The 11,220-nt window shown below is 50.7% G+C and overlaps 1 protein-coding gene across 1 annotated transcript in view; it reads right to left on the reverse strand.

Annotated features, from left to right (window-relative positions):
* Positions 1-10,722, reverse strand: part of tnfaip3 (tumor necrosis factor, alpha-induced protein 3) — a 17,861-nt gene extending 7,139 nt beyond the window's left edge. Inside the window, exons 1-7 of the mRNA XM_019860014.1 lie at positions 10,399-10,722; positions 8,003-8,367; positions 2,836-3,026; positions 2,599-2,740; positions 1,688-1,858; positions 1,429-1,609; positions 9-778 (exon numbers count right to left, since the gene is read on the reverse strand). Of these exons, the coding sequence (XP_019715573.1) occupies positions 9-778; positions 1,429-1,609; positions 1,688-1,858; positions 2,599-2,740; positions 2,836-3,026; positions 8,003-8,309 (1,762 nt within the window). The 5' untranslated portion in view covers positions 8,310-8,367; positions 10,399-10,722. The remainder of the gene's footprint in view (positions 1-8; positions 779-1,428; positions 1,610-1,687; positions 1,859-2,598; positions 2,741-2,835; positions 3,027-8,002; positions 8,368-10,398) is intronic.
* Positions 10,723-11,220: the final 498 nt, after the last annotated feature.

Raw genomic sequence — 11,220 nt, forward strand, 5'->3', positions numbered from 1 at the left:
CGTAGACGAGGCCTCGGTCCCGGTCCCGGTCCCGGGCCGGCCGGGCCGCGGCTCCCCCGTTTCGGGAGCCTGCTGCCTCTGCATGCAGGGCGCGCACAGCCCGTTGAATATCCGAAAGGCTTCCTGCCTGCACGTGCCGCAGCGCTCGGCTTCCGCCTGCCGGGGGGGCCCCCCCCACTGGTTCCAGCCGCCGGGACCCTGCGCGGCAAGGGCGTGAGGGGCCGCGGCGTCCGGGCCCGGCGCCTGGTTCTGCCTGGAGTTGAAGCAGCGCTCGCACAGCCCGGCGTGCTCCACGCTAAGGGTGAAGAGGCAGCCGGGGCTTTTGCACTTCATGGCGTGAGTTTCGCTGTACAGGCTGAGGCTGGGCGCGGTGGGCGGCGGGGCCGAGCGCGGGCTGGACAGCGCCGCCGCCCGGCCGGACGAGGACGACGGCGGGCTGCCGCTCCGGCCCCCTCTGGAGCCCCCCTCGCTGCTGTCCGAAACGCCGCCGCCCTTGGCGTGCACCAGGCCTTCTATCCGGCCGGCGGTGGCCTGGCGTTTCTCGAAGCACTCGTGGCAGTGCGGCTGCGTGTCCACCGACACGTAGAAGGTGCAGCGCGGCGTGGCGCAGCGGATCTCGATGAGCGACAGCTGCGAGACGGAGAAGGGCGGCGGGCGCTGGGGCTGGGCCGCCCACGCCTGCTCCTTGTCCTCCTGCCAGCGCTGGTACTCGTGGTTGACCAGCTGCAGGTAGTCCTCCATCAGGTTCATGTCCTCCGGCAGGTTGCCCTCGTCCAACCTTTTGGACCACAGACGACACCGCGCTTACTACCTTTTCGCTGATGGCTTTCAGATATATCGTTTGATGCTGCCGGACATCGTTTTGAAAGTCTTTGTCCACGGTTCACCGTCTGCGCTCCCGCTAAATAAACAGCAGATTTCCATTTTCTTTTTTTTTTGGCTTCCTTTTCGTACTTCAGGCCGACCGATACGGATTTGTGAAGCCCGGTGCCGATATTTGACAAGATGAAAATCCAACAACTGATTTAAAAGGCCGTTAATTTTCAAAGAATATAGAACGAACGATAAGACTGTTTCGGTCCTTTAACGCAGTAAAGAAAGCAATGACAGGAAAAGATTGGACTGTTCAATACAGTTTTTGTTGTTTGTTTTTTTTAATGCAGGCGGAAAAAAAATCACCAAACCTCAACCATTTTTGGGGGGGGGGGGGGGGCAACATGGCATTATCTTGTTGATAGGACAGAGCACAATAAAACAAAAACCACTTCCCGCGTTTACGTCGTCATTTGTCTTGATCACATCTTCCTCGCGCACGGGGGCTTAAAAAAAGTTTGAATGTAATGATCTTGTCTTATATTGTAACGTGATAATGTGCAAGAAAAAAGATCTGCCAAAAGAACTGACAAGCGATTTTCTAAATCAAAGTACCGTGCGGCGTTGATGATGCGCGTGGCGTCGTATCCCAATCCGATGACGGGGATCTCGATGAGCAGCAGGTAGTCTTTGAGGAGGCTCTCCTTCAGCTGCTGCTCCTTCTCCATCAGGAAGTGCACCTTGAGCTCCTCAAAGCCTCCTCGTCCGGGATTGATCAGCGGCACGGCTCGGATTTCTTCGGACCCATTTTTTGTTTTTTAACGGGCTCAAAGGGATGAGTAAGATTGACGGCGACCGACGCGGCGGCGCTTACCGGGGCCGCTGTCTTTGATGGTGACGAGGGGCGCAAAGTGCTGCGAGTCGTAGCCCAGCACGATGGGGTACTTGTAGCACTCGGCCGGCGGCCAGTGCAGCGGGAGGTAAATCCCGCCCACGTTGAGGGGGGAGATGGTCGAACCCGATTTCATGCTCCTCAGCACCTGGTCTGTCGGTGAAGAAAATCACTGTTCAGTCCCGCTCCGACTTCAAAACCTTGAGACTTGATTCTCCAAACGGTCATTGTCATTTTCTTGCCGATGGGGCATGATCCTTTTTGATCGTGTTTTCTTTCAGAATATTTGGACTTCATTGTCACACCATGATGGCTTTTCCCCCCTTGTAACTTTACAGTTTGAAAATTCCAGTTTAAAATGACGACTTTGGATGCAAAGAGCAAATTGAGATTTTAGTCCCAAAATGTGATGTTTTCCGAGTAAATTTCTCGAGATTCATTGGGGCATTTTCATACTTACATTGTCATGTTCTTAACCTGATGTTTAGGACATTGGAAATACTTTTTTGCTTGTTGTGTCAATTATTTTTCTGTCTTCTTTTCATCCAAAATTCAGTTTGGAAAGAGTGTGACTTGATTTTCATATTACACATTCACATTTTATGGGAAACTGTGATATCACGTAATGTTTTTCAGATGCGTATCTTCGAGGGGACAGTTTTTCTTCTTGAGTTACAAATATCCTGATGTTTGTGTGTGTGTACATGGTATAGATAGAAAGCACACAAGTGTTGTTTTCCTACTAGCATAAGTGCCCAAGTTGTTTTCTTCCAACCACGACATCAAAAATACCCAATGTCTGTTGATTGTCAGTCATTCAGGTCACGGTAATTCGCAAAGGCCGAACGGAGTCGAGCGGCTTCTTCTGGTTTTGATCAATTTGTTGCGTGTACCTGAAATGACGATGATGGGTCTGCGCAGGATGTTGGACAGGACGAAGATGTGAATGTCCTCCAGCGAGTCAAACTGCAGGCCGTTGCTAGTGGAGACGGGAGAGGCCATCTTGACGATCTTGTCCCACTCGTCCTCCCAGTTCTGGAAAGCGTGCGACACGCCAAGGCAATTTATGGATTTATGAAGCAAAACGAACGACGGCTACATGCGGGCGCGCCGAAAGCACGCCTCGTTACCGTGGTGGTGTAGCGGAGGCCCGTCTGGGTGAACTCTTGGGAGTGCAGAAGCTGGGCCTGGAAGCGTGCCCGAAAGACGGCGGTGTCCGTCTCCTTGAGGACTCCGTGGAGGGCTTTCCGGAGGACCAGGTCCGTGTCCTGGACGCCCAGCATGTACTGGGAGGCGGCGTGGAGCAAACAGTTGCCATCTCCTTCACAAACACACACAAAAAAAAAAAAAAACATTGGACGGCTTTTATTTACTATTTCATAGTTGTCCCCTCACAATCGCAACTTAACATTTTGACTTCATTCATACGTTTTTTTCTCCAATTTTTTGACTGTGCTCTTGTCCTTTTTAGACATTCTGCTAAAAATGCCATATTTGCGCATAAAAGTTGCTACTTTATTCTTGTGACATCCTTTTTTGAATTAACGGCAAACCCCCCCCCCCCAATCAAGTTTACGACAAATGTACCAAACCCAGCGTTCTTAGGGAGGCAACATAAAAGGCAATTTAACCAGGGCAATGTGTGCATTCAGAACCAAAGGGCACGGATAATTACAGCAGATTGTGTCTACATAACACACACACACACACACACACACACACACACACACACACACACACACACACACACACACACACACACACACGGGAGGAGTGTGGGGATTTTCCGCGCTGTGGGCTTGATGATGTGCTGATATGACGCTCACACGTCTGAAAGCAGCAAGTGAGCAGAGCTTCTCCTTGAGAGGTCAACCATGAGAAGCGGTGTGAAAGGAAACGAACCTCTGTTGCGGGCTTATCTCCCTCTGAATAAAACAAACTCAACATTATCCAGTGTATTTCAACAACAAAGTAAAGTACGCTAGCTTTGTGTGGAGAGAAAAATAAAATATATAGAGAGAGATAGATCTATCTAAGTGTGTGTGTGATGCAAAATGCCCCCAAGTAGCATTGAAGCTGCATGGAGTGATGAGCCATGAGCCGCAGAAGTTGTCAATTTCCAAAACAAATCCCCTTTTGGCGTGACGACCGAGTGGCGCATGATCTAAACCAGGTTCCCAACTCCTGTCCCGGAGGAGTCCAATTGTGCATGTTGCGGATCTTTCCCTCCTGCAAATGATCACGTCATCGGCTGTTGTGAAAGCGCCGCATCAATAAATCAAGATGTATCGTATTGTATTGTGGCGAATCGGGCCCTGGAGCACCGGGGTCGCTGCCATCTTGTGCCTCTGATTTGACAAACAAGAAAGCGTCTTGCCAGAGGAATAACAACCACTCAAAGACGCAAAGCATGACGCACGCGCTAAGTGTCAATCAATTGTCACGCGCTCACGGGCACACTAACTGACCTGTTATCTCATTCATAAAGAAGCGTTGCTTTATGGATTGATTGATTGCGAGGCCTCGGTTCAGTACTTGCAGGTGCAACCAAACGACATCGTTGCGCTGACATAAAAGCCTCCTTGGGTCTTTCTGGCATTGTGAAATTTGTTTTCGAGAACCTTGTTGTTGCCACACTCGAGAGGAATTTCCCAGCTTGTGCTCTTCATAATCTTCATCCTGGCTACGCAGCACTTAGCTGGTCCCGGATTTTCCGCAGGAGGGAGGGGGGGGGGTAAATACTGGTGCGTTATCTTGAAACTGCAAGTGCCACTGCTAGCGTCATTCACATCAAGTATGAATGAGTGTGCAGCTGCATTACAAACTTGACACAATTTCGCAAGCAAACAAACTCTGGAGAAGACAAAAGTTGAAGGGGAAAAAAAAAGTCTTCAGAACTAAGACGAGAATGGGAGCGTTTAAATCACGGGTGGGTGTCAAACTCATTTTCACCGTGGGCCACATTTGAGTTAGCATTTCCCTTGGAGGGCCATTATGACTGAAATCATATCAAGAAGTCAAGAATAACAGTTTATTCAACTGTTCTTTAAGTTACAAAAGCATCATTTTCTTTCATTTTGTCTCTGTCAACTAGTTTTACACGTAGGCTCTCAGGGTTGAATTTCAATGGTTTTAGCTTTTGAAATGACATCTTTCCGCGAGTTTTTAAACCACGCAATATTTACGCCGCGCTACTTTCAAACTGTGCGCACATACGACATCAACTAAGGCGAATAAAAACTCAAGCCAAGTAGACGACCCGAATTTGAAAAATCAAACTCAAAAGGAAATAAAAAGCAACGCTGCTGCTTTCAAGCGTCGTCATCATCAGCGGGGATCCTCGACAGGCTTTCTTGCCTCCCTCGTTGACCGGCACCTGTTTGTCGGCCATTTTGGTCTGGATGACCACCACCCATTTTCCAACGCTTATCGTGCGGCCATGCTTAACTGCCGAGCTGTTGTTGTCGACGTCATCTAATGCGGGCGGGGCATGGCGCTGACATTTGCGTGAAGCTTGAATTAGAACAGCTATTTTCAGGGAAACGGGGGCAATCGACTCGGAAACGAGTATGGCCCACGCGAAGAGCTGTGATTCTTATGACCTTCTCCAGGTGGCTCTTCATTGACGGACAGTGTGTGTGTGTGTGTGTGTGTGTGTGTGTGTGTGTGTGTGTGTGTGTGTGTGTGTGTGTGTCCTCTGCTGAATGTCACGTCCGGGTCCTTGAGAGTGAGGCAAGCTTTTCGCTCTGGTGTGTGACGGTGGGTCTCACTTTGATGACATCATCAGCGCACGCCAGGGCAGAGTATGCGGCTGTTGCCGGCAGCAGAGCGCCAGGAAAGTTTGAGTCAACTTCAGGGTGCTTTCTGAAGAGGAACTGAGCCGATGTGAGCGAGTGTGTCACAGTCGCTTCTGAGTCAGCACTCCGGACTTGTTCCTCCTCCCAGCTGTCATAGTGGCGCTTGCGATAAAAGGTGAGATTGTTTCCCCTTCCTCCTGCACCACTTTGGGCCCATGCTTCCCTTGAGCGCAGAAGAGGCAAATCCGCGGCGCAGTGGGCAAAGACGCGACGCGCAACAAAGCGGCCCCCGCACAAGCCCTCCTCATTGGGAATCTTCAATTAATGGCCGTTTTTGTCGAGGGGAGCCAGTTCTGGTCGAGGCTCATTTGGGCAAATGCCAAAGTAGGCGTCAGTGACTTTGTGAGACCGTCACCGCAACGAGGATGTGATGTCACGAGGGTCTTGATTTACGCAGCCTGCCCTGTAGTTGGTATTGATTTTAACGACGAGTTCTCGTTTCGATCAGGTCATGTTCAATAACACCTACGTGATTCATCAAAGCACAGTGGGTTCACTTCCTAATGATGAGTATCCATATTTTGGCGACGGCCCCAAATGAGAGCAAGACGTCTCCACGATGTGCGGCCGCACCTCTTCTGAGCGTGTCTCCCATATGAAAGTCCGATCGCTACTGGGGGAAATTTTTCAGTGAATATAAAAATCAATCAAGTGAATCAGAAATCGGGGGTGAACTGGAATGCGACCCTCGTGAACCGAGTCAATGGGTTTCGCAACTTCGAACGGATTCCCGGCCCGAGAGTCCCGCGCGCAGCGCTTGACAGCTGCGCTTGCTTTACTACGACGGAGCTACGAGAGCGCGCTCGCGTCTGACTTAACGAGCCCGAGACACACCTGACGCCCCAAGGCGGGGTGTAAATCTTCTTCCCGGCCACGTCAATCTATCGAAGAAGCGGCGAGATTTACAGCCCTCCTCCACACGTGGCGAAAAAGGGGGGCGGCGGCGCTGTCAAGAAAAGGGTGCGAAAGCACAGCGTTTCCACAGCGTGCTTCAAAACAGGTGCGCGGGCCCCGGGATGTTCCGTGGCTTTAGCGAACACCTGACTTTGCAACATTAAAAACCGGTCGGGGGTGACAAAAAGAGTGAAGGGGAACCCGAGAAATCCCCACCGCCGTCGCTTACGGTAACCGCACAAGCAAAGGTGGAATCAAGTCGACTCGCCAACGTTCCCCTTGAGATCCTCTCTCACGCACCTCTGAGAAGTTTCATTTGGCCACTTGGCTCGTCACGCTGGCTAAGGAGCCGCTTTGGAGCCCATCGGAGGCCCGACAGGAGTCATTTGGGGACGAGGAGCTTCATCCGGATGGAAAGACGGCGGGCGAGCCTCACGCTTGGAGACCAAGAACCAGGAGGCCACTAAAGCCACTTGAGCCAACCACGGAAAAAAGGCGGAGTCTCAGCACAAGCGGAATGGTGCGTGAATGAATAGTTTTCGTAAACAATCACGACCCGGAAGAAAGCTGCTTTTGGAATAGACACCGTGGCCAAACATACCACCGGAAGGACAGCCAAGAGGTGGACCAGGGGCTACTGGCACCCTTAACCTTATTGGAGCCACTCAGAAGCGGGAATACGCTCATTCGCGCAAAATACATCACGACAATATTGAGGCAAAGGGAATCGCACAGAAGAACTTGGGAGCGCCCTTGCAGGCAGCCTGAACCAGATGAATGTTAAGTTCGGAAAAAGACCCCAATAGACACCGCCGATCAAGTGGACGGAAACAAGCGACCGAGGTTCCTCAAGGTGGCTCAAACTAACGAAATAACTCCAAAGAAACTTGGAAAAAAAATGTGAATCAAAACGAAAATACATTTCCAAAAACTAACAATCCATCCCTTTTCTAATTGGGCTCCTCCTCGGGAGGGTGGTCGCGGGCGTGCCGCCGCCTATCCCGGCTGTCTGCGGGCAGGAGGCGGGGGACACCCTCAACTGCTTGCCAGCCAATGGCAACTTCCGCATCTTCCGTTTCAAAAACTAACTCCAATTACGGTGAAACCATCCCCTGCTTCGGTCTTTGTCAAGGAGTATCTTGCGTGAGCCTTCGGGGTCCCTTTGAAATGCCTTCATTTCGCTAATGTGCCGAAGAAGAAAGGTCGAGCGGTTGTTTGAGAATTGGCAACCTGGGGAAAGGCCCTTTCTTCAAAGACACGGCGCCACCAGTGTATCAAGGACACGGGACCTTCAGATGGCCGGGAAGACAGCAAACATTCCGCTTGAAACAAAGCCACAGGTGGCGCGATAACCTCACACTCTTCCACTAGCCAAACGGTACTTTGCACACAACAACAAAAAAAAAAACACACTAACAAAGCCGGTGAATTCGGGACAAAGGGAGTCAAATGTGGCACCAAAAAGCAAAATAAAAAGCAAAAGAGACATCGGAGGAAAAGGCACAATCGCAGCAACGGCGAGCGAGTGAATGAGTGTTTGTTTTACCGTTGGTGCGCAGAGGCACCATCTTCTTCACCTCCCGGCACCAGTTGAGCTTCTTCTCCTGCTCCAACGAGGCCTGCATGGCCCGGTCCAAGATGGCGGCCTGCACCACCTCGCGGAAGGCCTGCGGGAAGTGGTTCATGGCGATCATCTCCAGCGTGTAGCGGTGCATGCCGCGCAGGTGGTGCATGAGGCCGCCGCTGGCCGCCGGCTTCAGCACGTCGTTGGGCACCCGCTGGCGGATCTTCACCGCCTTCAGCAGGTTGGACACAAACAGGAACTTGGGGAGGAAGTTCTGGCCCTGCGACATGGCGGCGAGGGACGGGAACCGGCGGGGGCCGAGCGGCGGCGGCGGTACGAGGCGGAAACTGCAACAGAGGGAGACGGCGGGGTCGGTGAGTCTGCCGGGAAACCACGGCCGCAGATTGCCCCCTTTCATGTTCTTTTCGATTGATAGCTGTCTTGGGAAAGCACCGCAAACACAATCGGCACTCCGCTAAATCAAATCAAATCTAGAACGAGATCCTTGTTTTCTGCTTGGTTTCCACCAAAGAAAACACACACACACACACACACACACACACACACACACACACACACACACACACACACACACACACACACACACACACACACACGGGGGGCTCCCACTGGTCGGAATTTGGTGGTCAGCTCAAAACGTCTCCGAAGCCATTTTAGAAGGTCTCACATATTGGTGCATTCCCCCAATGAGTCCCCCCCCCCGTCATATTTTGTATTACGGCCGCAGCGATGAAATTGGACGACAGAAGCTCTTTGAAAATTGTCAATAATTGGCAGAATTTTCACTTGATTTATATTTTTGTGACACACATGAAGACATTACAATATCAAAGACAATGTCATTGAAAAATGACCGCCCCCTCCCCCCCATAAGAAATGGGCCCCCAAAAAAAATCAGCCAAGATTTCTCTCTGTTGTAACAAATACCTAAGGACCAAGTATCATAAAGCAGTCAGAATGTTCTCCCTGTAAATGATATCTATTGTTCAGAGCGTTACGGGACCAAAAAAAGAACTTCTTTGCATTCATTACATCTACTGATCATGAATCTGTCATCAGAATTTGAATCTGCCCGATATCGGAATCAGCATCATCAAAAATAAATAACTAAATAAATAAATAAACAAACCCTTAGCGGTCCTGGCCCAAATGCTTTTGTTGACAAATATGACTTCTCTTGCAAAATAGCAACTTGTTCTAGCAGTTTTTGGAAATTAATTTTTGTTTTTTTTCAAATTTCAGCATTATTCTGCTACACAAATCTGAAGAGGTTCAGAGAAATCGTGGGAACTTCCAACGTTTTATTCACGTCATGTGTTCAATGTTTTCATGCTGTTTAGCATATTGATTAGGGCTGAAGGGGGTGAACATTCGTCAAAGTCAACTCGTCAGTCGACCGCAAAAAAAAAAGAGTGGACTGCATAAAAAATTTTTAAAAAAGATAATAATAATCTGCCATGAAACTATAAATTATATTAAAAACATATTCGCATATTCAAAAAATGTCAGTTTTATGGTATGTGGTGTAACAGTGTTGTTTGGGATTCTTCAAATTTTCATAAAGGATGAAAATAAAGTCGTATACGCTGACTGCAAAGTGAAACTGCTAGCTTGGAGTGACAACATCCGTACGGGCAAGACAAATATGAGAAAGCAAGTACTTACGGTGCATTTTAAGTGGACAATTTATCGACATTTCAAGGCACGTTTCACTCAAATGATGGCAGAAGGCACAATCAACCCGCGAGGCACCTGTTGTCAACCGTACGACAGAATAGTAATAAAAGCTTTGTGTCCAATGAAAGAGGCCCGCCGTTTCACAATGACAAAGTCAACTGGTGAGTCAGTCATGACAAGATCATCATTGCATCAGTACTTTTAGGTCCATTTTTGATTTCTCAAATGTAAAATGGGTGCCTGAGGGGCAGGGGCGACAATTTGGCCCCTGCGCCTTGAGTTTGACACCTGTGCCATAGCAGTTTGGTTCGCGTCTCCAACAGGAGCAGGTGCAAGAGTAAAGGTGGAAGGGATTTGTGGGGCGGGGGTCCAAACATACAACACACACATTAGGACACGTGCTGACGTAATGCCCAACAACAACAATACAGCCCGACGAGGCCTCCGATTAGCGTCCGCTCAGAGGCGGCCGTGTCCCGGCTAAACGGCCCCCGCGACGGCCCGCTGGCCGGAGGAGGATGACGTCTTTGTAAACAATGGCTGTCGTGAGCCGCTCGCTTCCTCCGCCGACTCGAGGAGGCCCCCACGCCACCACCACCACCACCGGCGCCGCCTCCTCCTCGGACTCGCCTGCCGAGCCCGAGCCGAGCCGAGGAGACGCGTCGTCGGGCCGCGCTTACCTGTCCGACGTGCGCGGCGGGCTGGTGCTACAACAAAAGCCGCCGGATGCTCGGCAGCCTCGTCCTCTCGCTCGGCGCCATTCGAGCTTCTCCTCTCGGCGCGGTAATCTTTTTGGGGGGGCGGGGAAGGCGGAGGGTACCGCTCGCACTTTGACGAGCCTTCTCGTTCACAACGAGTGCACGCGTGGACGCCGACGAGAGCGTTTAAAACCATGTGGGAAAAAAAAGAACGAGAGCTGGGGGGAGAAAAAGCCCAAGTCAAGGGGATTTCCACGCAGGGACTTTCCGTCCACCCATTTTTTTTCCCCTCCCTCACGCAAGTCTCCCCACCCCTCCCCTCCCCTCCCCCTTCTCGTTCACAACGAGTGCACGCGTGGACGCCGACGAGAGCGTTTAAAACCATGTGGGAAAAAAAAGAACGAGAGCTGGGGGGAGAAAAAGCCCAAGTCAAGGGGATTTCCACGCAGGGACTTTCCGTCCACCCATTTTTTTTCCCCTCCCTCACGCAAGTCTCCCCACCCCTCCCCTCCCCTCCCTCACCCCTGGGGGCTGTTACCCCTGGGCGCCGCCAGGGGGGGCTCCGGGGCGCAGCCGTCTTGATTGTGCAAAGATAACTACGCGAAATAACGACAACAATAATGCAAATAATCATTTGTGGAATTTTATGATCCTATTTTTCAGTTTTTAAGAGTTTTATGTCATCCTCTTTATCGGTTCTTATTGTTTCCACGCAGTTTTTGAATATTATAGTTTCTTTTTTCACTTTCATTTTTTTCAAACAGCATAGAAGTGCGCGCGCGCGTGCGCGTGTGTGTGTGTGTG

The sequence above is a fragment of the Hippocampus comes genome, unplaced genomic scaffold, assembly GCF_001891065.2.
Source record: "Hippocampus comes isolate QL1 unplaced genomic scaffold, H_comes_QL1_v1.1 scaffold39, whole genome shotgun sequence".
In the NCBI taxonomy this organism is placed as follows: Eukaryota; Metazoa; Chordata; class Actinopteri; order Syngnathiformes; family Syngnathidae; genus Hippocampus; species Hippocampus comes.